The sequence below is a fragment of the Myotis nattereri genome (assembly GCF_964212035.1).
Source record: "Myotis nattereri genome assembly, chromosome: 12".
NCBI lineage: Eukaryota > Metazoa > Chordata > Mammalia > Chiroptera > Vespertilionidae > Myotis > Myotis nattereri.
The window spans coordinates 33,219,737-33,245,774 of record NC_138087.1 but is presented as its reverse complement, the minus strand read 5'-3'; the positions used below and the strand labels follow the sequence as shown (position 1 = coordinate 33,245,774).

At 43.4% G+C, this 26,038-nt stretch overlaps 1 protein-coding gene across 1 annotated transcript in view; it reads left to right on the top strand.

Annotated features, from left to right (window-relative positions):
• KDM4C (lysine demethylase 4C) overlaps nucleotides 1-26,038 on the top strand; it is a 328,521-nt gene that overhangs the window by 258,442 nt on the left and 44,041 nt on the right. Inside the window, exon 18 of the mRNA XM_081103409.1 lies at nucleotides 18,881-19,066. Within this exon, the coding sequence (XP_080959535.1) occupies nucleotides 18,881-19,066 (186 nt within the window). The remainder of the gene's footprint in view (nucleotides 1-18,880; nucleotides 19,067-26,038) is intronic.

The window sequence follows — 26,038 nt, the reverse complement described above, 5'->3', positions numbered from 1 at the left end:
TTTGATGTTGTAAGAGTTTATGTTTCCTATGATACATATCCTTATGTGCCCAACTGTTTCTTTCAAAAAATAGGCACATACCACAATATCAACCCATTGTCACGATTTCTCATATGGCTACTGATAACTACATTACCTGCAAAGGGAAGATTTCATTTACATCTTGTTCTTGTTCATTAGGTGAAAGTTTGTCAGATAAAATATAATCTTGGTGGGACATGGGCATTTTATGAGCAGGTGGGCCAAGCTGTGAAAAGACCACCGTAAAGCCTTCTTTCTGTTTCCTCATTTTGCATTAAAACCTGGGCAAAATCCTCTGCTGCTGGGGCTGTGTTTCAATCGACTCCTCTGCCGAGTGCAGGAATATGCCAAATGAACCAGGCAGGGGACTGTCCTCCCTGGGGCTCCCACAGTTTTCAGGGGAAACTTAGTGTGTCACTTTCACAAGAACGCCTTTAACCAACTCAAGTCCAAAACAAGGTCTGAATTTATTTGTGAGAAACAGGAAAATCCTGTATGACATTTTGTCCAGCTTCACACAAGTCTAGTAACAGAACAGAATATAATCCCACTATATAGATGTTGTTTTTTTTAAAACTAAAAAACTTTACTGAAAATCATTTAAAGAAAGAATTTTTCCCTCTAGAAGGAAGAAATATATGCTCCCTATACTTCAAGAAGGGCCTGTGAGCCCAGGTAGCCTCGTGTCTTGTATTTTGACGACTGCTAGGTAGGTACATGATTTTGGTATCTCATTTTAAAAATAGTTTACTAAACATGGTTAGTGTAGAAAAAATGACGACGCTACTTCAAAGTCCCGGATGGAAACCCCCAATCTGGTAAGATATGTCCCCCTCCCATCATAAAATACCTGAAAAACATACATGGGTGATAAAGAGTTCAGCTGCGGCCCCCACACTCGCCACTGAAGCGAGAAGCGGGGATTGAAGGATGAGCATACAGGCTAGTTGTCAGGAAAACACCACATGGCGCTGAGCAAGGCAGAATGAGGGAACTTGTCTTGACGCAGGGCTCCAGCCACAGGCTCCTCAGTGCTGCCACTGCTTTGTGAGGATTTAACAGTCACATTCTTGTCCCTTGACGGTGCACTCCCAACAGCCAGTGTGATCTGCTTTTCTGCCCCGCTTCATTGTATGCCCAAGCTCTTGTGCCTTTTGCTTTGGCAATCTGAAAGGAACTGATGCACTATCACATTCTGGTGTTTTTTTTCTTTTTTCCTTCTTTTAAAGAACATAGTAACAATGGCCATGTTTGTAAAGCCGTTTATGCTTAGAGAGCACTTCTGCATCCCTTAGCCCATTAATTTCCGTGGTGGCCTTGCCAAGTACAGCTGTGGAAACAGGTTCAGAGGCACATGGGAAGTCGCCCAGGCACCCTGCTCCCTGCTCTTCAGTGGGGGAGCTGGGACCCACACCACAGCCCCCATCAGTGCTTCTGCCCTGGCGCGTGGGGGGCAGGGGCTAGTGTTGTAACGTTATAATTTTACCTTTATAACAAAAGCACTAAAGGACTTGAACTCTTCTTTCTGTTTCCTCATTTTGCATTAATCTGACCAAGGCCATTTGAAGAAGATTCCAAAGAATAATGTTTTCTCTTGATAATTTACCATTGAAAAGTACCACTTTGAACTCAGTGTTGTAGCACTAAAGTATATGTATTTGTACATACACTTAGGCAAAAGCAGTGTGTAGTTTACCCCCTAAAGCTTGCCGGGCTCCTCTTGCACGGAGCAGCAAAGGGCTTTCCTTGTACCTAAGCACACACACGAGAGAAATGGAAGTGTGTGATTTCAGGATGAACCGGATTATCTTCATCTTTTAAAATCGTATGTGGATGATAGAAGACCACACTTTAGTTTTATGATTGCCAGTGAGCCATAATATAAGCAGTAAATGTCTCTCAGAGTATGAACACGTTCTTTCACACATCTGCTTGGGTAATTCACTGTTCAGTTTGAAAGGATCTCACAGAAATGGAATTTTTAAGTATTGAGAAAATTCCATTAAGAAATAGAGGGAGAATGAAAGGCTCATTAGAAAAAGCCATGCTAAGAATAAATCAGATGTGACCTACCCTGTGAAAAATATTTACTTGTAATAGAGAGGAGCTTTTAAAAGAAGTTAATGTTCTTACCATTGAAGGTGGTCAGCCAGTTTTTCATGACATTGTAGATAAAGTATTGTTATTTCCATGAAGAAAATCTGCATGTTTGGAATTACCTGTTGCAGCTACACTTTTTTCATGACCTGTTCATGGCTAGTTCCAAGGACAGGGAAGCTGAGGGTGGTACATTGTGTCTTTGATTCATTGTGGGAGCAAATCTGCGACAGGAGAGGAAAATAAATGGCTCTAAGTGTGTCAGTAGCTCTAATCTTTTATTATTGCAAAAACAATACAACAACCTTAAGAAAAAGAAAAACCTAGGATTCCACTAATCTGAAATGATGTTTTTAATTTTTTCTTGTTCCTTGAAATCTCCGTTCATATGTGTGCATGGTTGTACTCTCTCTGTTCATAGTGATTGTAGGCATTTTAATCTGCATCCAGGTCCTCAACTCTTTTGTTTCATGGACTCCTTTGGCAGTTTTTGGTAAAGATTATGGGTCTCTTTTTAGAAAAGTGTTTTTAAATAAAATACATAGGATTACAAAGGAAACAATAATATTGAAATGCACTGATTAAAATATTTTTTAAAATTGTGTTATGGTAACGCGCTTTTCTATCAGTACACTAAATAACAACATTGGGAAATTCATAGTTACATAATTTCTGAGTAATTATGAGCATGAATATTTTGAAAGCACCTGTGTATCTGAGTGTGGAATGGAGAAGGGCCAGGGTGGTTGATGAATTTCATTCCTGATGATCCCTATTATCTGAGTGAAGGAAGAGATTCAGTTGTCTTAGGGTGTGAGGAGTTGGGCTGGGGTTGGAGAGTGATAAGATTTTGGGATATAGGCGGTGTCATTGCTTAGCTTTTGCTGTGTCTCAGTTACTGTGCAAAGCCTCTTGCATACATTATATCTTTTGCTGTTGTCATCTTTACCTGACCAGTGAGGCAACTAATCTTGGAGAAATTACTCCCAAATAGTTCATTGGAAAAATATTTTCCATGTACTAGCCCTCAAAGGAAGCCTGCCTAAGTAATCCAGAACAATGTCCTGATTCGCGATGCAGTGTGAGGCCACAGTGGGGACAGTGTTCGGATTCAGTCCCAAACCTTTGACCAGAGCCTGTTTTACCATCTTCGTCCACTCCCTAAATTGGGTAAGATAAAAAGAATTTCTAAATGACCCTAAGGGCCACTTGAGAATAGAAACTCCAAATTTGTCTTATCTAGAAGACAAATTTCCAAACTCACTGTGGGGTGATTTTTCTCCTGAAACAACCATCGTAGCATTTGAACCAAGCAAGGTAGTGGTTAGGGGCTGCTGGAGAAGGGATGGGCTCTGGCTGGACAGTCTGTGTTTGCACAGGGGCGCTACCCTGAACCAGCCTTTCTCGGGGCCACAGTTACTCTGCAAGAGAGGTCCTTCCTCTCTCTAAAGGTCACCCGGACACACCCGCTCTGCGTTTGTCATCACTGCTTCCTCAGTCTTATATGGGGACCTGATGCCAGCGACTTTTAATTTAAGCGTTAACCTCAATGTGGCCTGCTGCCGGCATAATTGAAAGACAAGAGGCAAAGAGGCTGGGGCAGGCCACAGACAGAACGATCCATGGGTGACAGTTTCTAATAAGGGTCAGGTGTATTCAGAGGCCTGGGGACAGCATCTGGTGTTCACGTCCCAGAGTGTCATTATCAAAGAAAAGTGCAGGATCTCTTTATTTTTCCTCTTATCAATGGTTTAAGTCAGTACCATTCACAAAGATAAGCATACGCAGCAGGAATGTGTATAAATGTTCATTTAAATGGTTCAGAAATGCCTGTGGGAAGTTGGATAAAAGAGAGGTGCTTAAAGCCTGACTTGTGGGATCCAATTCCTTCCTTGCAGACTAGCAAATGGGAAGCACATTTACTGTTTAGTCCCCGACCTCACCAGTGCATGCAGTTGCAGTAAATATTCTGAAAACAGGGATTTGAGAAACATACACACCTTTCTAAAAAAACACATTGAACAAAACAGCACCTTTCATGGGGTTGGATGTTTGCACTGTCTCAAAACAAATACTGCGAAGGATTATTAGTCTTTGCCTTTGATTTACTTTGTGCTTTTGGTCAGATATCTTTAGGCCTTCAGGCTCAAGGCCAGAAATAAATAGAAATGTGTCCTAATCCATGATTTGATAATGCTAATAGCAAATCATATCTAATATTTATAATAAAGATTTCCTTTTTTTGCTTGTCCATGGAACAGCAGAAAGCCTGTTAGCCAGCCTTCTTACATTGTGTCAAACAGGAAAATTGTTTTTCTTCTTAAATTTAACACTGAGAATTAAATGATCGAAATATTATTATTTCCAACATTAATTCAGGGATATCTAAAAAAAGAAAAAAAAATAGAGTTAAGAAATCCTCCTAAGTTATAAGTAACTTCACAAAGCTGAGTAGGTTTTTATTGGGTAAAGAGCCCACACATTAGTTACTTTAACAGGGCCTAGTTGTACCAAAAAGGAAAGAGTGCCTTTTAAAAAAAGTAAATAATTCAGTAATTCTGACTTCTATTAAATGCCTTATTCAGGGAGAGTAAGAATTTCTGTTTGATCTCTTATAAACAACTAGAGGCCTGGTGCACGAATTCATGCATGGTGGGGTACCTCTAGGTGGCCTGCAGGGATCGGGCCGAAACCCACAGTCCAACACCGCCTGCAGTTCATACCTGCCGCTCCCACTCATCCCAGCCCCACTGTGCCTACTGCAGACCCGCACCCAATCAGTCCCTATTGGGAGAGGCTCGCGCTGCCATAGCAGCGCTCACCAGCCATGAGCCCTGCGTCTGGCACCCTTCCAAGGGGAGTGGCCTGGGGGATCAGGCTAAATTTAGCTCTCCGACATCCCCCAAGAGGTCCCAGATTGCGAGAGGGCGCTGGCCAGGCTGAGGGACCCCACCAGTGCATGATCAGGACAGGGAGGGACTATGGGAAGGCTCCAAGGCGTGTCCGGCCCATCTCACTCAGTCCTGATTGACCAGACCCCAGCAGCAAGCTAACCTACCGGTCAGAGCATCTGTCCCCTGGTGGTCAGTGCACATCATAGCAAGCGGTTGAGCAGCTTTAGCATATCATTAACATATTATGCTTTGATTGGTTGTTTAGTTGTTCTGCCGTTTGGTCTGTTTGCATATTACCCTTTTATTATACAGGACTAGAGGCCCAGTGCATGAAATTCATGCACGGTGTGTGTGTAGGGGGGGGGTGGTCTTTAAGCCCGCCTGTACCCTCTCGCAATCTGGGACCCCTGGCTCCTAATGGCTCACCTGCCAGCCTGGTCCCCCCAACTGCCCTCCCCTGCTGGCCTGATCGCTCCTAACTGCTCTCCCCTGTCGGCCTGATTGCCCCTAACTGCCTGTGCCTTGGCCTGCCATCATGGCTATGTCCGGAAGATGTCCAGCCTAACTAGCATATTACCCTTTTATTAGTATATATAATTTCATAGAATGAAATATCCTCAAGGAAACAGGTGCTCTTTAATATCTATAATAATAGAAGTGTAATATGCTAATTAGACTGGACATCCTTCTGGATGAAGCCTGCGGCCGGAGGGAAGCCCAGTTCCTGGATGCCAGAGGGTGAGGCAGGTAACTAGCCAAGACACACATGCTGGCCTCACCTAGTCCACCCCTCTCTCCTTCCAAGTCCAGTAGCACTTTAACTTGTTTATCATAATTACCACTGCGAAGCTTTGGTTACAGCTATTTTGTATGCCCCATAAAGCTCCTTGAATACACAGATTGTTTTTTATTTTTGCATCTCCTTTCACATTTTGTATAATGCCTTTTATGTAGAAGATACTTAAGTATTAAAATGGCTGAAAGAATAAATTAACACACTATATAAGGAAACAATCATTCATTTAGTCAGTGGATATTTATTGAGCACCGACTATGTGCCGCACTGTTCTGGTGCTGGGATTAAAAGATTTCTCCAGAAAGATTCCTCTTTGGTGATCTTCCCTGTGGAGTATCTGCTGATCCAAAGTGAAAGGAAGTGTGATCGGGCTGTTCACATAGTGTATTTCAAGAGTCATCTGTTAATTTGTCGGTGTGTGTCTGAACTGTGAAGGCCTTTCCAGTGCTGGCGGTCTTTTGTGATTCTTAGCAGTTCTCGGGGCTGATAATGACGCTCTAGCCTTGTTTGGAGTGAGTGCAGCCTTCTCCCTGACCCCTGCCACCTCTGCCCGTTCCTCTAGCTCTGCCCATGGCCTGGCTGAGCTCATTCCTCCGCCCTTTCCTCTTCAGCCTGCTCCTTGACTTCTTAGCTTCTCACCTTTTGCAGGGTGAATCTCACCAAACAAAAAGCAATGAGATAAATGGCTTCTGATACATCTCATAAATAAGGATTTAATTCAACACACTTGACATCATGAGCCATTTATTTTAATGCTCTGAACTTGAAGTGTAGAAATAACTTTTCTCAGGGGTGGCTGTGTGGAGAGACAGAGGACTTACCGTGTTATGAGCTGATGCATGCATGCTCAGAATTGAGTTTTACTGTAGCATTCCATGGTGTCTGCTGTTAGATGGCTGAGACAGGAACAATACCATGTGACATGAGACTACATATCAATTGCTGCCTCTCACAAAAGCAGCCCAAACCCTGCAGGCTCCATCCACCTGGGACGTGGGTTTTCAATATTCCCCTTTCTGTCCCTTCCCAATCGCTCTTTAGCTCCGTGGGTAAGCTGATTGGTGTCAGTCTTCTCCTCTGTCTGCTCCTTCTGAACCTTGTTCTCCTAACAGCTGTTGCATCCTGCTTGCCTTCAGCTAAGTTGTCTGTTTCCTCCCCTAGTCTGTGAGCTGTTGCTGTAGAACTCAGGACAGTGTCCTCCCAGTGTTGGCCAGAATTGGCATATGAGTGATTCACTTAATGATACTGATGAGCAGAACGTAAATTTTGTGAGTTAAAAAAAAAATTCTGCTTCAAAACCTGTATTAAAAACCTGGAGCAAAATTAAACTTTTGACCCCAATCCTCTGACTTGCCTACAACAATAGTGGCATTCATTGAGTCCAGCATTATTCCCTGTTTTGAATTGGGAATGTTAGCTTGCTGTGAAGTGCTTGGGGGGGCGGGGGAAGTGATTTTGGAGCGCTAAGGGAAAAAGGAATTCGCTAATATATCATTATCATTAGCTTGTTATTTGTCTGAGAGGGAAGCACTAATTAAAATAAAAAGCATTTGTGCCTATTTTGGAATTACCTGCCTATTTATGGGAGAAAAAAGAATCATACAACTGGCGAAACAACAACAAAATTATAATACACATCGTATTAACATAAAAATAAAAAAGGAAAGGGATGTGCTTTGAACCTCCAACTCCTTCACAGCTCATCATTTCTTGATACCCTTTGCCAGGCTGTATGCTCAAGGAATCTAATGATACACAAAGTCTCATTGCCAGATACTTCATTAATTCCTCAATCCATTAGGAGCCTTAATGGCCTATGCCATTGGAATGAGTATGGAAATCCTGTCCTCCAAGAAAGTACAGTGCTCTATAAATCATACTCGCCTGAGTATTCTCTCAGCCCTTGACACAGAGAGTAGATGAAAAACATTGTACTTCCTGAATTCCCTATTCTGTATTATAGAGGCTCTCAATAATTGACACCCTTTAACCCTTCCATCCTCCAACCCAGTAGTTTTCAAAGTGTGATCCCTGGATCAATATGGTCAGCATCCCTGGGAAATTGTTAAAAATACAAATTAAATGCCCCCGCACCCAACTCTGGGGGTGGGGCCAGCAAGCTGTGCTTTACGAAGGCCTCCCAGTCATTCTGAAGTGCTCTAAAGCCACTGTGGCATCCTATCTAATAAAAGAGAAACATGGTAATTGGCGTACGACCGCTACCCTTCCCATTGGCTAATCAGGGCAATATGCAAATTAACTGCCAGCCAAGATGGCGGCTGGCAGCCAGGCAGCTTAAACTGAACATGAGGCTTGCTTGCTTCAGTGACGGAGGACTGCAACGTTCCCTGTCTGCCTTGCCGGCCTCTGAGCCTGCAGTTTAAAAAACATTGTAACAAATACAGAAGCTTAACAAAACCCCAGAAACCAGCTTTCAGAGAGCTGGGATCTCAGAACTGGAGTTGATACAGAGTTTCTGTTATAGAACCGAAACAAACCAGATACCTGTTTTCAGCAGCTGAGGCCTCAGAGCTGGAGCCAAGCCTCAGAGCTAAAGCTGGCCCAGAATAAAAAAAAGAAAAGAAAAAAAGGAGCAGTTGGGAGCTTCAGTCCCAGCCTAAAAACAGCCCTCAGCCCCTAACCCAGACTGGCCAGGCACCCCAGTGGGGACCCCCACCCTGAAGGGTGTGTGACCAGCTGCAAACAGCCATCATCCCCTCATCCAGGCTGGCCAGGCACCCAAGGGGGATCCCCACCCTGATCCAGGACACCCTTCAGGGCAAACCAGCTGGCCCCCACCCATGCACCAGGCCTCTATTCTATATAGTAAAAGGGTAATATGCCTCCCAGCACCGGGATCAGCGTGACAGGGGGCAGCGCCCAAACTCCCTGATCGCCCTGCAGCTCTGTGTGTGACAGGGGCGGGGCCACAACCTCCCTATCGGCTTTGCTCTGTTCGTGACAGGGGAAGGCGCCCCAACCCCCTGATCGGCCCTGCTCTGTGCCTGATAGGGGGGAGCTCCCCAACCCCCTGATCACCCTGCGGCTCTGTGTGTAACAGGGTGCAGTGCCCCAACCCCCCCACCCCACGGGCCCTGCTGTGTGTGTGACGGGGTAGAGCCATAACCTCCCCATCGGCCCTGCCCTGAGTGTGAGAGTGGCGGCGCCCCAACCCCCTGATTGGCCCTGCTCTGTGCGTGACAGGGGGGAGCTCCCCAACCCCATGATCGGCCCTGCTCTGTGTGTGACAGGGGGGAGCTCCCCAACCCCCTGATTGACCCTGCTCTGTGCGTGTCAGGGGGCAGCGCCCCAACCCCCTCATTGGCCCTGCTCTGTGCGTGATAGGGGTGGCGCCGCAACCTCCCCATCGACCCTGCCTTGAGTGTGACAGGGGGCAATGCCCCAATCCCCCAATTGGCCCTACCCTGAGCGTGACTGAGGGTGGCATCACAACCTCCCGATCCGCCCTGCTCTGTGCATGACGGGGCGGCACCCCAACTCCTCAATCGGCCCTACTCTGAGCCCAGCCAGGGGCTGCACCTAGGGATTGGGCCTGCCCTCTGCCACCCGGGAGCAGGCCTAAGCCAGCAGGTCGTTATCTCCCGAGGGGTCCCAGACTGCGAGAGGGCACAGGCCGGGCTGAGGTAACCCCCCCCCCACCCGAGTGCACAAATTTTTGTGCATCGGGCCTCTAGTCCTATATAATAAAAACCTAATATGCTAAGTGTCTGGTCGTCCAGGCATCCATTCAACTAATCAGAGTGTAAGATGCTAATGATATGCTAATGCCACTCAACGGTTCGCTATGACGTGCACTGACCATCAGGGGGCAGATAGTTGACTGGTCGACCAGTCGTTATGATGTGCACTGACCACCAGGGGGCAGATGCTCTGACTGGTAGGTTAGCTTGCTACTGGGGTCTGGCTGATCGGTACTGAGATGGGCTGGACACACTCTGGAGTCCTTCTGCGGTCCCTTCCTGGCTGGCCAACCTCCCACAGCCCTCCCTGGCCTTGATCGTGCACCAGTGGGGTACCTCAGCCTGACCTGTGACTCTTGCAGTCCGGGACCCCTCAGGGGATGTTGGAGAGCCAGTTTTGGCTCAATCTCGCAGGCCAGGCTGAGGGACCTCACTGGTGCATGAATTCGTGCACCAGGCCTCTAGTAGTTATATAATGAGGCGTCTTTTTTCACTGTTGAGGGCATAGATGAGAGGGCCAGATCTTGACAAAAGTCTTGCTTGAATTCAGTTTAATTCAGCAAACATTACTGAGCAGCTGTTATGTCTCAGGCATCCTTACTAGGAAACCGTAAAGGTAAAGGACACTTTAAAGTCACTCTGTGTCAGCATTTTTCCTGGTATGCCATGTTTGTCAGTCTCCCTGGACATCAGCCCCTCCTTGACTTTGTGCTACAGCACCCAGAATGATGGTTCTCTAAGCTGCCCCATTTGACTTCTCAAACCTCCTTTATTAATTGCCATCCCGAAATTGGCTTCTATTCCTTTTCACTGGCACCCCAGTGACCTGGAGGAAGAATGGCCCTGTCTTTCTGAACCTTCCCTACTTTTAAATGCCCGGTAATCTTACTGTTCACCAGCTCCCCGCCATCCCTATCCCTTTAGAAACTGGCGTCGCCTCCACACTCATCCATTTTTAGACGTAGGCAGCTGCTAGAGAGGTTCTTTCCCACAGAAGACAGACTGTCCAACGCTGACCTTGAGCTAAATAGAGTAGTTCTATTTAGAGGAAGATATAGAGTCTCTGTCAACAAGTAACGAGTAAAAAACACTCAAAATTTACCTTCCTCCTGATAGCCACTTCCCTAGCCCGAGTACTCACCATCCTTTGTCTCTGAATTTCCTTGGCTTCTGTCAACATAAGAAACATCCAAACCTATGGAGAATTTTTAAGTTTATTTGAGCCAAACTGACAATTGCCAGGAGTAAAATCTCAACGGATTGAGAAAATGCTCTGGAGAATGGCAGTTTATTTTATATACGTGACAGTCACATGATTAGTTAAATGGTACTTTTACTCTTTCCCAAACAATTCAAGAATGTTTAAACATTTAAAACTTCACTTTTATCACTTCCTTCTTATATGCTACTATTTTCATTTATTTAAATTCTCTCATATTAAAAATCCAGAAGATATTACTATTATTGCTTGCAAAGTCAATATTCATATAGATTTACCTACATGTTTAGAATTTTGGTTGCCTTTTCACTTCCTCTTGAATGTTCAAAGGAAAAGGAAAAAACCTTTATGTTTGCCCTCACATTTGAATGATAATTAGGCTGGATGTAGGCCTGATTTAATTATCCTTTAGAAGCTGGAAGACATTGTTTTGTTGTCTTTAAGCGTTCACTGTTGCAGATTACAGATTTGATGGTAATATGATTTTTTCTCTTCTGGAAGATTTTGGGATTTTCTCTTTTTATTTGGAGGTCTAAGATGTGTCTAGGATATGGTTAGGAGATTTTTTTAAAAATCAGTCTTACATCTTAGACCTTGAAGGTCTGGGAATTTTCTGTTCTTTTCTCTTTTTCTTTTCTTGTGGAATGCCTTTTAAGAGATAGAACATCTGGCTTGCTTCTGCATACGGTTTAGCATTTGTGTTCCATTTTTCTTCTTTTTGATAATCCTTTTGTGTACAATCTCTAGGCTCCATCTTCCAGTTGCTAATTTGATCTCCAGTGGGATCCATTCCACTATTCACATCTTGAATTTTTTATAATAATATTTTTTAAATTCTTTTTTTAAAAAAATATATATTTCTTTATTGATTTCAGAGAGGAAGGGAGAAGGAGAGAGAGATAAAAACATCAATGATGACAGAGAATCATTGATTGGCTGCCTCCTGCACACCCCCTACTGGGGATCGAGCCCGCAACCCAGGCATGTGCCCTTGGTCAGAATCGAACCTGGGACCCTTCAGTCTGCAGGCCGACGCTCTATCCGCTGAGCCAAGCCGGCTAGGGCATATTTTTTAAATTCGTAGAGGTAGCTGTAGAGTTGTTTTTTTAAATTGATGGGATATATTTTAGAATCTCTATCATAATCTGTACCTCTTTTAAACTCTTGTTTCCCTAAACTGGCTCCTGAAGTCAGATATTCTTCTGCTTATTAATTATGGCACCTCTCTTTTATGACATCGGTTTTCCCCCAAAGTTTGTGATTTTTGAAGTATCTATTAGTATTTTAGTTGCATATCTTGGGTGTGCTTGTTCTTTCGGCAGCCCAATGAGAGCCCACTTGCCTTGTTGAATGTCGGGTTGGACACAGGACTTGGATTCAGATCAAATCAGGTTATCTCACGTGCTGCTGATGATTGGGGATAGGGTGGTACATGGGGCTGGGCCCGACAGGCAGTTTGTCTTCTAGGTATTGGCTCCCACTCTTGGCATTGGTTTTACAAGAACTGCCTCCTTAGAGATAACTACTAATAGCTTTTTGTTGGGGGTCTGCTTCTTGGAGTTAGATACACCCTTTCTTGTTCTGTGTTCATTCCTTTTCCTATATCTTTATTTAGGCTTTGGGGCTGGAGGGATGGTAGCAGCGGCTGACTGAGCCAGTCAGTCATTGTGTTTCTTTAAAGCCTTCTTCCCAATGTTGCCCCTAAGCATAACGCATTGCAGCAGCCGTTCTAGTTCCACAGAGTGTCTTGTCCTTAATTCTTTCACAGCGCTTATTCCACTGTAACCTTCTTAAAAAGTGTCTTATTTTCTTACTCTTTGCCTTATTGAATTAAACTGTGCAGCCCAGACATGTGTAGCTGTCAAATTGCACAGATCTTCAACTGGGGCAGAGAGCTGGTTCCGTAAGTGATCATGGGGCTTGGAATACAGCAAGTCCTCAAATAAGATGTCATTCCATTTAAAGTTGTTTCTTTGAAAAACAACTGAGATGGCAGCCTCTCTCCTTTATTATGCTTGCCTCTTCTTGCTCCAGGAATCTTTGCTGTAAGAACTTAACTCTTAACCAAGGAACCAGAAACACCAATCAGAAAGGATATACTCAACCCTATGTTCATAGCAACACAATTTACAGTAGCTAAGATTTGGAAACAGCCTAAGTGCCCATTAGCTGATGAGTGGATTAAAAAAAACTGTAATACATCTATCTACACAATGGAATACTATGCCTCTATAAAAAAGAAGGAACTTTTACCATTTGCAACAGCATGGATGGAACTGGAGAGCATTATGTATGCTAAGCAAAATAAGCCAGTCAGAGAAAGATAAATATCACATGATCTCTCTCATATATGGGATATAATAATCAAAATAAACTGATGAACAAAAATCCAGAGACATATGGCAGGGGATGGGGGAGAGAGGGAGGAATTAGAGATCAATCAAAGGACTTGTATGCATGCATATTAGCATAACCAATGGACACAGAGGTGGGGGCTTGCCTCGGGGGTGGGAGTGGTGGGGAGGTCGGCAGTGGTGGTGGGGTGGGGAAGAAACATATGTAATACTTTAAACAATTAAAAGAAAGAACTCTTGTTTACATCTGTTAGCCCATGGCAGGGGTGGGCAAACTTTTTGACTCGAGGGCCACAATGGGTTCTTAAACTGGACCGGAACAAAAGCATGGATGGAGTGTTTGTGTGAACTAATATAAATTCAAAGTAAACATCATTACATAAAAGGGTACGGTCTTTTTTTTTTTTTTTTAGTTTTATTCATTTCAAACGGGCGGATCTGGCCCTTGGGCCGTAGTTTGCCCACGGCTGGCCTATGGTAAAATTGGTTTCATTATACATCCTTTTGCTTAAAGTCCCAGAACCTATCAACAGCATCAATTGGGGACTTACTGTATGTACCACAGAAACTATCCTGCAGGGCACAGAATAGCTTCCCCTGGATTTTGTGTAGTTCTCTATCTCAGCAGGAACCTATTTGATGTTTAAGTCAAACTTCTCAACCCTCTGAATAAACATCTTCCAAAGTATTGAGTTACGTAGTTATAGCAGCAATTTTCAACCTTTTTCATCTCATGCACACATAAACTAATTACTAAAATTCAGCACACCAAAAAAGTGTATTTTTTGCCAATCTGACAAAAATATAGTTAGAATTTTGATTCATTCACACCGGATGGCTTTTTGTTGTCTTGGCTATTGTCATTTTTTTATTTGACAGTCTAAGGCAGTGGTTCTCAACCTGTGGGTCGCGACCCCTTTGGGTTTTACAGTATGGTTTTACCTCAATAATTACAGCAGGAATTGAGAAACCGCAGTGTGTTATTTGTTGTGAAGTTCTATCAGCCGAATCTATGGAGCCAAACAAACTAAAATGACCCTTTCACAGGGGTTGCCTAAGACCATCGAAAACACATATTTTTGATGGTCTTAGGAACCGAGACACCGCTCCTCTGCCCGTCTCCAGGCAGGTCCGCCCACATGCAGATACGCCCACATATGAGTACCCGGCGTGATGACATCATCGTGCCAACCCCATCACATACATCCCGTACAAATACAGGTGTATGTGACAGGGTTGGCACCATAATGTACTTATTCGGGCCAGTCACACATGTGTAGAGAGCAGCTGCTGTGTAGAAAGCAGCTGCTGTGTTGAAAGCAGCAGTATTGGAGGTAAAATGACACTTCATGAATTATAATTACTGGGTAAATGTAAAATCATGTACTGTAAAATCATCAACTGCTGCTGCAAAAAAAAAATATCTGTACCATGGGAACTTAATCTGGATGCTGATCGGTCTTTTTATATTCAGCTGTGGTTGATGTGAATACTGCCCCCTTGTGATAGTAACAGGTATATAAAAAAAAAAACAGAATGGTAAATCATAGGAAACTTTAATGAACTGTATTGACTGAACTATTCCATGTATCAGCTTTTGTATTATTAAAGCTATTATTAAAGTTATATATTATTTTTATTAGCAAACCATCCCATGACAATGGATTGTGTAGAGAAGAACGTTAAGAAAAGAAAATATAGTGAGGGTTTTTTACAGTATGGTTTTACCTCAATAATTACAGTAGGAATTGAGAAACCACAATGTGTTATTTGTTGTGAAGTTCTATCAGCCGAATCTATGGAGCCGAACAAACTAAAACGCCATTTTGATAGCAAGCATCTGAGCTTTGCTGGCAAGGAAACCAACTATTTTAGAAGCAAACCTGATGGACTCAAAAAAGCCAGACTTGACACTGGTGACAAGTACCACAAACAAAACGTAGCAGCCGTTGAAGCTTCATATTTGGTGGCACTCAGAATCACCAGAGCTATGAAACCTCAAACCATTGCTGAGGATTTACTGTTGCCAGTGGCCAAAGACATTGTTCGAGTTATGATTGGAGACGAATTTGTTACGAAATTGAATGCAATTTCCTTCTCTAACGACACTGTCCGCTGAAGAATAGATGACATGTCTGCTGATATTCTTAATCAGGTTATCCAGGAAATTAAATCTGCTCCACTTCCAATATTTAGTATCAGCTTGATGAATCTACAGACATTGCAAACTGTTCACAGTTACTGGTTTACGTGAGGTATATTAATGATGGCGACTTTAAAGATGAGTTTCTTTTTGCAAACCTCTTGAAACGACAACTACTGCACGTGATGTATTTGACACAGTTGGTTCATTTCTGAAAGAGCATAAGATCTCTTGGGAAAAGGTTTGTGGTGTTTGCACAGATGGTGCTCCAGTTATGATAGCATGTCGATTTGGATTTCAACGTTTGGTACTGAATGAGTGACCAAAAGTCATCGGAACTCACTGTATGATTCATCAGCAAATATTAGCAATGAAGACACTGCCATAAGAGTTACAAGAAGTAATGAAAAGCGTCATAAGTTGTGTCAATTTTGTAAAGGCTAGCACTTTAAACAGTCGACTGTTTTTGCAACTGTGCAATGAGTTGGATGCGCCGAACAATGCTGTGCTATTTCACATTGAAGTGAGATGGTTGTCGAGAGGAAAATTTTTAAAACATGTTTTTGAGCTTCCTGATGAATTCAAAACGTTTTTTAATCAGCAAGCAAGACCACAGTTCGAAGCACTTTTTGGCAATAAAAGTGAACTCCAGAAAGTAGCTTACTTGGTTGACATCTTTGCCATCTTGAATGAGTTAAATTTATCACTGCAAGAACCAAATGCAACATGCCTCGATTTGTCTGAAAAGATCCGATCATTCTAAATGAAACTTCAGCTTTGGCAAAAAAAAATTGGATGAAAATAAAATTTACATGTTGCCTGCCTTATCTGCTTTCTTTGAGGAACATGACATTGAACCAGACAAAAAGATTACAATGATAATTTCTGTGAAAGAACACTTGCACATGCTTGCAGATGAAATTTCATCGTACTTTCCAAATCTACCTGACACCCCATTTGCACTTGCCAGAAGCCCATTCACAGTCAAAGTTGAAGATGTCCCTGAGACAGCACAAGAGGAGTTCACTGAACTTATTAACAACAATTCAGTGAGAACTGATTTCTCTACAATGCCAGTTACAAAATTCTGGATCAAGTGTTTGCAGTCATATCCTGTTCTGTATGAGACTGTGTGCGCCTTCTTCTTCCATTTCCAACAACATATCTTTGTGAAACAGGGTTTTCCAGCTTGTTGGTTATCAAGTCTAAATACAGAAGTAGACTTGTAATTAGAAATAAATATTTCACAATATATAATTACATATTGTCTTTGTGATTAATCTCTATGCTTCAATTATGCACAATTTGTAACAATGAAAATACATCCTGCATATCAGATTCATAACAGTAGCAAAATTACAGTTATGAAGTATCAACGAAAATAATTTTATGGTTGGGGGTCACCACAACATGAGGAACTGTATTAAAGGGTTGTGGCATTAGGAAGGTTGAGAGCCACTGGTCTAAGGGAAAAGAAGTCAGTGCCCCGGACTAAAGGGTCAGGTATTTCATGTTTTTAAAATTCTTGTGGCACATCGGTTGAAAAATTGCTAGTCTATAGTTAGGTCAACTTTCTAAGGATCCGGGTTTTATCCTTAGAAATGACCACCTCTGGTCTTCCTAGGAAAGGAGGCACTTCCCTTACTAGATTCCAAGCATTGGATCCTCCTGGGCTTAAGTGTATTCTTTCTGTCTCCACCCTTTCTGGAAGGCCTCTGTTTAATAAGGAGGTGATGGTGGAGGAGGCTGAGAGTTACTAATTCATTAATTAGTTAAGCCATAATACTCTTTCCCACTCCTAAGTCCTGTTTAATTAGGAAAATAGGAAACAAGTTCTCATTTTATACATCTGTTACTACCTGAACTTATCAAATGCTGACCTCTGTGATCAGGCTCTTAAAGATTGTCTGATTATGCCTGGGGCTCCAGGTATGAGTTTTGCTAATATATCTGTCATCACATTTCAAATGATTAGTATTGTCCAAAACATACCAACATACCAAGAATTACCAATAATGTATTGAAACTGATATAAAAATATATTAAGATACTAAATAATGCTTTTATTCATATTATAATGGGTCTTGTTTAGTTCTGTGGTGTGTTCTCTCTCTATTTCTGTAATTTCTTAATTAGCTAAGCCACATACTTACCCCTCTCCCCACTTAGGTTTTTTAAAATTGTACATTAAATCCAGATGTATAGGAGGATCCAATAAATGCCCGGGATGCAGGACTCTTATGCGGACAATTGAGAGAGAATACTGCTCAGACAGACCATGAAGGGCCTTTTATAAGCTTTCCTCTTCCATCTCATACTGTTCCTTTTTTTCTAGAATGTCTTGGAGATGAGGAGATGCCATTGAAGAACATTACACTGGGGGTGACATAGGATTTATGTTGTAAAGACATCACTCTGACAGGCCTGGAGAAGATGAATTGAAATGGAATGAAATAGAAGAGGGAGAGACCATTTAGGAGGCCATTACTATGCTGGGCAAGACACCATGGGCAGAGGCAGAGGCAGTGGCAGTTGGTATAGATGGGCAGAGAGAGATCAAAGCAAGATTAAGGTACAGAATCTATAAGACTGAAGTGGCTGATTAGATGTGAAGGCAAAGAAGAGTTAGAAGTTAAGTGCACATTGATTCTTGCAGCTCTGTGATAAAATATTACAGTCCCCAAAAGGCATTGAGTTTAAGTACCTTTTTTTTTTTGTCCCAGGAAGGAAAATGTACCTATAAAAGAAGAACAGTTACTCTAGCATTTGATCAGATTGCAGGCCTTTTTTATCCTTAGGAATGAAAAGTTGAGTGTTTCGATCATTCTGTTTCTTTTTTCTGAACCTAACCTATGTTGTTCTATGATCAATATTTTTTCCTAACCCAAGTATTGGTTCACAGATCTTACATTTAGTGAAGCTGTTTTATTTTTCCCATCTCTCATAAGAATTGTACTGATGATGTTTAGTGCTAATTGTATGCAATTTAATTTTCAGATTGTAGTAATCATTATTGCTGTTTTTATTTTCATTCTTCCCCAGGCTTAGTCAGTTATAGATATTCAACAAAATTATGCCCTTTGGGATGATTTTCAATTTTCTCACTTTGGGAGGCATATTTTTGTCAGTCATGAAGGGTTAGGATTTGGATTATTAAACACTTGAACCCAAAGTTTCCACATTGGACCATTTAACACTCTTACATTTTCTTGCAAATGGAAAACTTAGTCCATCTGTGTGCTATTTGGGCACTTTTTAAGACCTCATCTAATTCAGGCGAGTGTGTGCCTGTCCTCCAAACCTACATTCTATCTCTTGATGTACAAAAAGGTCTGCCATGCAGGAAATACAGGAGAAGTAGCTTCAGCTTTCTTGGGCGCACTCTTGGGCCTTGCCTCAGCTCTGCTCCTGGAGAACCATGTACAGAAGGGCTTGGCTTTTCCTAACCACAAGAAGTATTTCAACATGTTTGGGAGTATGTGACCAAAGCAGTATGTTTTCTTGAAAGTGTTGCTGTCACTACTTGGGCCCCTGGAGGGTCAGGGCTTGTTGATGTAATGAGTTTTCTTCATCTCTAATAGCTATTATTCTGTGAAGTGTAGAAATTGGCTGTTAACAGAGTGAAGTGATGCTCTTCTTTGTTTTAACTCTCCAGAAATGCATCTTCTGCAGATACCGGGTTAAGAAGGTCTCTGGAGCCTGCATCCAGTGTTCCTACGGCCGCTGCCCGGTCTCCTTCCATGTCACATGTGCTCATGCCGCAGGGGTGCTGATGGAGCCTGATGATTGGCCATATGTGGTGAACATCACATGCTTTCGACATAAGGCCAACCCAAATATGGTAAGGCCTGCTCTCCCTTCCCAGGTGCCAAGACTGTGTATGAATTCCCTCCTAGGCCAGCATGTTCTACCTTGTAATGTTATTCATTGTTGACATGTCTAGACTTGAGGTGTGGGTTTCTGGAGGGCAGGGATTGTACAATATTATTTACTCGTATTTGCCCAGGACCAGTCAGTGTCTGGTGCATGTTACACACATACATGTTTATTGAGTTGAATGAGTGAATGAACGAATGAATGAACAGGTGAAACTCACTATGCCTGTTCTGGTTTTGGATTTGTGTTCAGGGCTGCTGAATGTTATGCAGGTTGTGCACTGCAGTATTCAGGGTGAGGGTGAGACCATTTCTGGGACGAAGTGATGTGAGAGCCCTTACTCCACCTTAGATTATGTAGTGCTTAATCTACACAACTATACACTCTGGCCTTCGGGGTTTATTTCATCTCTTCTAGAAGAAACAAAGAGAGCAACACAGTACAGCGAGAGGGGTGGTCATGCACATTGGAGGCCTCGCTGCCTGAGATGGGATAAACTAAGCGAAGCATGAGGCCCTGGGAGGGGTGATGGCAGTCTCAGTAAAGCGGAAATGTTGAAGAGAAGTTTAAAGATCAATTTCTTCTGCCTTGACCATCTCACTCAGGACAGTACCTATTTCTGGGGAAAGAGTGTTTACAACCAATAGCGTGTGAATTTAACTATAGTTCAGTTTACCTGTCCTGAGTGAGTGGAGTCTTTCCTCTGTTTTAAATGCTTAGAAATGTTACAACAATATAGAGAGAGTTGCTGTGTTCCTCTTATCTTTCCAGTTCACCGTAATTGTTTTCAGTTGCCAGTGAGGAGGCTAAAGCATTGTATCCAAGCTCAGCTTCACTAACTTGCTGCCTGTTGTTATTCCTGGGAGGCTTGGCCACAGACTAGTTGCAGCCTGTGCTTGTCCTATGTCTCTAGTAACCTCCTGTGAGCAGCCTGCCAAGTCATCAACATGGGCTTGGGGATCCGTGACCCACACAAGTATCCCAATTTTTTTTTTAACAATTCCAGCAACTTCCATGGGTGTCTTGAGAGATTCTTAATGTCTGTGGGTTGGGACTTACTCTATGGGTTGTTCCAGTGTTATCATATTGCATCACTCTGGTGCTTTGCTATTTACAATGTCCAGTTAGTAGCATTACCTCATTAGATGTCATGGGGGGATGCATCTTGAGCTGTAAATGAGGTCATGACCTCTGGAGTCAGAGCAGTTGATGTTCACACCTTGATTCTGCCAGTGGGAACACACGTGCACCTTATGCAGGTTTCTGTCTGTGCCACAGCTTCCTGCCATACAAACAATGGCTGCGTACCTCCCCATGTGCTTTTAGACCACAGCACAGAGTGAGCTCTCAGACAATGGAAGTGGTATCACTGCTTTCTCTTTTTACGACGACCACTACTACTGCTGGTTTCGGTGCTACAATCCTGTGGGAACTGGGATAAGAAACCTAAATTCAGAGAAGCTCAGTTCCTTGCCCAAATAGATTCAGTTAATGAGCGGCAGGTGCTGGTATGTGAATGCATTCCAAACCTCAAACCTCGAATGGTGGGATCATACATTGCCATTTTAATATTCCAAAGTTCTGTGGTTACTGATGATTATATTGCCATTGCTATTAAAGAGATCCAGGTGTTTAATCAGGACCTTGTTCCTCTGAAGCGTGATGTGTGTGGTGGTTCAGTCAGTTTATGTTACTAATGTTCCATAAATGATGATGAAAAAGAAAATATTTAATTTTGAGGTGATTTAGAAACTACTCTCTATTCTTCCCTTTGAGCATGGTATGCTTTGTAAGGGCAGGGAAAACATCACATAATTTGTAACATCACATGTGGCAATTTTTTCTTATGAGGGAAGAATTTTAATGTTTGTAAATTGCCTCTGCAAAGTTCTCTAGTGGGAAGCACGATGAGCACAGGATTTCTGAAAATATATTCCCGCTAGCTCTTATTTACTCACTATTCTTCAGTTAGACTCCAAGCATGGAGTCCTCCCCTAAATGTGTGACAGCAGCTCCAGGGAGGAGCATTGTGATTGCCTCTGTTGCATTCAACGTTCTTTCCTTTTCAAGCATAAAGAAGTCCAAATTTACTCACGTGTTTCTCCTTGTGTAAACTTGAATGTAGGGCATATGCTCCCGAGAGTCAGAACTATGGTTTGCCTACATCCTCAGCCATTGCTCTTTGGGAGTAATGAGCAATTGCTGAATCATAGCAGTGAGTACTATTAACATCAAGCTGACTTGGCACCCTAACCCTGTCTTTTTCCAGAATAGAGAATGCTTGTACAATTTGGGTGAAATGAAGTATAAAGCTATAGTTACTTCAATAGGACCTCCATTTTTACTCATTTTTTACCCCACCTTCCTTTTTTTTTGTTTCTTCCAGTTATTTGCATTTTGCATCAAAAAGACCATCTTAAGACAAATTCTTGTTTTCCTTTAATACCATAAGTTATTTTATTTTTTAATATATTTTTAATGGACTTCAGAGAAGAAGGGACAGGGAGAGAGAGATAAAAACATCAATGATGAGAGAAAATCATTGATTGGCTGCCTGCTGCATGCCCCCTACTGGGGATCGAGCCCACAACCCAGGCATGTGCCCTTGACCGGAATCAAACCTGGGACCCTTCAGTCTGCAGGCCGACGCTCTATCCACTGAGCAAATCCAGCTAGGGCACAAATTATTTTAAATATACTGGCTTATTCAATGTTACTGAGCTTTGGGTGTAAAATATAATGGTGCATAATGTTATAAAAAATTCATATACTCTTTCATTAAACAGTAAGCACATTCTGTAATTTTTAAAAAATACTATTTGAAAAAATAGGTAGCTTTCATATTCTTAAAGGTAGAAAGAAGTATGTAACGAAAGTTCACAGATAATCATTTTCATTTTAATCATCACAGGTCCACCATAGGGGTGCACATGTGCAGGAGAGTGGTAGATCTCTCTTGACACAGAGCAGAAGAGATGAGAAGAAGCAGGAAAGCTAGTGGGGAGGTGATGCCCTGTTGCAGGTGATAGGAGAAGGGGAACTGGATTTCCAAGTGGCCATGTCAGGGGTGAGGAGAAGCACCTTGGTTCTAGAGTCCTGTTGGAGGTAGCTTCACAGGCCTTAGTAACTAATCAGGTGTGGGAGGGGGAAGGGAAGTCTCCAAGAGACAACCAGATAATGAGAACTAATCACATGTGAGAGTTTTATCTGCTTTCAGTGTGGCCTTCTAATGCCAGTGAGCTTGCCGTGGCTTCAGAGGGTTGATCCATCCAGTGCAGCTATGCGATGATTCCATCCTTTCTTTCCCTTTTTATTTTACCTCCTTTAGTTTGGAGCTCAATCCCATGGCTTGAATATGTCCCCTTTTAGTTTCTCTTCCATACTTTTTAGAAAGAGAACCATAATTTAGCTCGCACTCATCTAACAATGATAAGAATGGTGCCATTTCCACAAACTCTCTTCCCGTCTCCAGATCTCGGCTTCTTTGTGTTTAGCCGGCAGTGGAATTGTTTTGGTGGTGGTTACTTTTCCTATAATGATTTAGATTTTGCTAACTTCCATTCTGTTTAGTAAAACTGATATGACCAACTATTCTCTGATCAGACTTGTGTATATTGATCTGCTATTTGTATGTGGGTTGTTTCTTCCACATAAGTTATTTTCCAGATACCCTGCTGAATTTGTACTGATATTGAAAAACAGAGAGAATTCTGATTAAAGCAAAGTCTGGGGTAAAAAATTCTTAGCAAGGATTAAGAAAAAAATATTATAGTGACTCAGGCCTGAATGTGATCAATCTTCTTAAATTAAACATACATTTTAAAAAGAGAAGAAATCCTTCACCTTGTTATCAATAGAAGTGGTTTGTTGAGATCTCAATCCATTTGTGCCAGATGATGAAAGTTAAGGCCTGCCTTGCCTGGGAGGAAAATTTTTAGCACAGGCATTTTTGAATATTTACATCTGGAACCAGTCTTTTCCTTGCTTACTTTATCAGGTAAAGAATCAGGTAAAATTAGTGAAGATAGTGTTTTTCTAAATTTTATTGAGATAATTAAGTGCATCCCATTTTAAACTTCTGCACTCTATTTAATATGCCTTGTTTTCCTTTTTTACTTCCCCTCCTGTAGTGTTTTCCACAGGCGGGCTGAGTCAGGGAGCCTAGAGCCTTTCTCCCCATGCTTCCTGTCAGTAGAACAGGCTTGAGTGGATCCGCAGCACATCCCCGTGCACTGGGCTCAGTTCCCATTGGGGCCCATTGTTCTTGCCCTTTTAGTCAGTGTAGTTAGGGAGAGCCAGGGAGTCTCACTGTGGGCCATCCTGCCTTCTGTGGGGCCTTGGCTGTTCAGTCACAGGCCTGGCTGTGGGGGACGCAGGAAAAGGTCCAGGACACTGTCCCCAGAAGGCCCTCACAGTAACCTCACAGCCCGGGCCAGAGGCTCTTCGACCTCCTTTGAGCCATCTTCAGCCACGCCTTCCACCCTTCCCCCTTTTCCCAATTCCTTTCAAAGCCTGGTGTCTTGGTATGGGTTTTTGTGCCAGTCCCCATCTGGGCACCAGCTGCAGCGGTCCAGGCCCATTTCTGATGCTACAGTGTTTCAAGGGGTATTGAATTTGTGGCAAGAGAAAACAGATGCATCCATTGCAGATTCCAATGTTAATCAGCCAAGGATACAGAAACTGATCAGAACGTGGGGACCCCGCAGGCAGAGCAGAGGCGGAGTGCCCTGGGTGGCCCGGGGTTGGCTGCTACGGGATCTGAGTGGAAGCTGTGCTTTGCTACCATACTCTTGCTCTATATTAGGGGTTTACACCTTCATTCTGGAAAAATTTACTCTTAACCATCTAGGCCTTACCATTTAAAGAAAGTTTTGCAAGTAGTTGGCTCTTGCATCAGACACAGGCCAAGGCCACATACCTATTTGGGAGCAGAAAGCAGTCAGTTCCCAGGTGACTCAGAATATTATCTTTGCCTTTAAATACAGCCTTTCACCAGACTCTGAGTTCTTATCCTTTAATCTGTTTGGAGAAAAAAATAATGTATTCAAGTGTGTACTGTATTATAGTGTAACTAGAGGCCCGGTGCATGAATTTGTGCATGGGTGGGGTTCCCCCGGTGCGGCCTGCGGGGATTGGGCCAAAACTGGCAGTCCAATGCTTCCTGCCACTCCTGCCTATCCCAGCCCCACTGCACTTGCTGCGGGCTCCTGCCCAGTCAGTCCTGATCAGGAGAGGCTCACACTGCGTCTGGTGCCTGACCCGAGGTGGGTCGGGGTGGGGGGAACCGGGATGCGATCGGCCTTCCGGGCCGGCGGTAGAACACCCTTGCCCACCTGGGATCCAGATCCAGATCCATCCTGCTGACGTTTACACTGGTTGTTGGGAGCCACCTGGCAGCCGCTTTTATATCGTTTCTTCCTTGCGGAGCGTCTAGGGAGGGGAAGTGGCCGCAGTGCCCAAGGCCTGCTTCCAGGAGGCCAGGGGCGCTGTCAGGATCATGCTGGTGGTGCCAGTTCGTCAGTGCCTGACCTGTTCTCCGGATATTAGACCTGCAGGACTACCGAGGGAATGAGTGGCTGCTGCTGGGATGGTGGGCCACCTGGACGGGTCTTTCAGCCAAGCGGCACTCCCACTGTGGGAGCGCACTGATCACCAGGGGGCAGCTCCTGCATTGAGTGTCTGCCCCCTGATGGTCAGTGCGCTTCATAATGACCAGTTGATCGGTTGTTTGATCGCTTAGGCTTTTATATATATAGATATAAATGTAATAGACTAGAGGCCCAGTGCACGAATTTGTGCACCAGTGGGGTCCCTCCGCCTGGCCTGTGGGATTGGGCCGAAACTGGCTCCCTGACATCCCCTGAGGGCTCCCAAATTATGAGAGGGAGCAGGCCAAGCCAAGAGACCCCACCGGTGCACAATCGGGGCTGGGGAGGGACGTGGGAGGTTGGACAACCGGGGAGGGGTTGAGGGAGGGCTCCAGGGCGTTCCTGGCCTGTCTCACTCAGTCCCAATTGGCCGGACCCCAGCAGCAAGCTGACCTACTGGTCAGAGTGTCTGCCCCCTGGTGGTCAGTGCATGTCATAGCAACTGGTCGACTAGTTGATTGTCTGCTCCCTGGTGGGCAGTGCACATCATACCGAGTAGTTGAGTGGCCTTAGCATATCATTATCATATTATACTTTGATTGGTTGAATGGATGACCGGACACTTAGCCTATTAGGCTGTTATTATATAGGATATAATAATATAATATAAATGTGTAATATATTGTACAAAATGTAGACTGTCTAACTTTTTATTCTGGCCTTATAAAACTACAAATTCTGATTTTTAAACAAACATTTCAAGAAAAATCTGTGACATGAGGCAGGTATTTGGCTTTATCACAAGAGACCCTCATCAGAATCAGGAGCCTCGGCAGAGCTGTACTTCCCACTGGGCTCTGTTACTCCCCTACAAAGGGCATGTGGAGCCAGCAGACCTGGGGCTCCACTGTGAGGGCCACCTGCCTGAGGAATATTTACAAGGCACACTTGATACTCAGCAAGTTCAAGGACCACACATACGGAGGGAGATCTAGTCTTCCATTCCAAGCACAACTTACTTGGTTGCTTCTTCCTTCCCTCCCTCCCTCCCTCTTCTCTCTCTCTCTCTCTCTCTCTCGTAGGGAATGTGTGTTTCACTTTTTCATAGCATTACTATTTCTCAGTTCCCAGGACATTTTAAGATTTTCAGCAAATTATACTTCTTTTTAAAAAAAAAAAATAATTAAGGCATGCCGAAACCGGTTTGGCTCAGTGGATAGAGCATTGGCCTGCGGACTGAAAGGTCCCAGGTTCGATTCCGGTCAAGGGCATGTACCTGGGTTGCGGGCATATCCCCAGTAGGAGATGTGCAGGAGGCAGGTGATCGATGTTTCTCTCTCATCGATGTT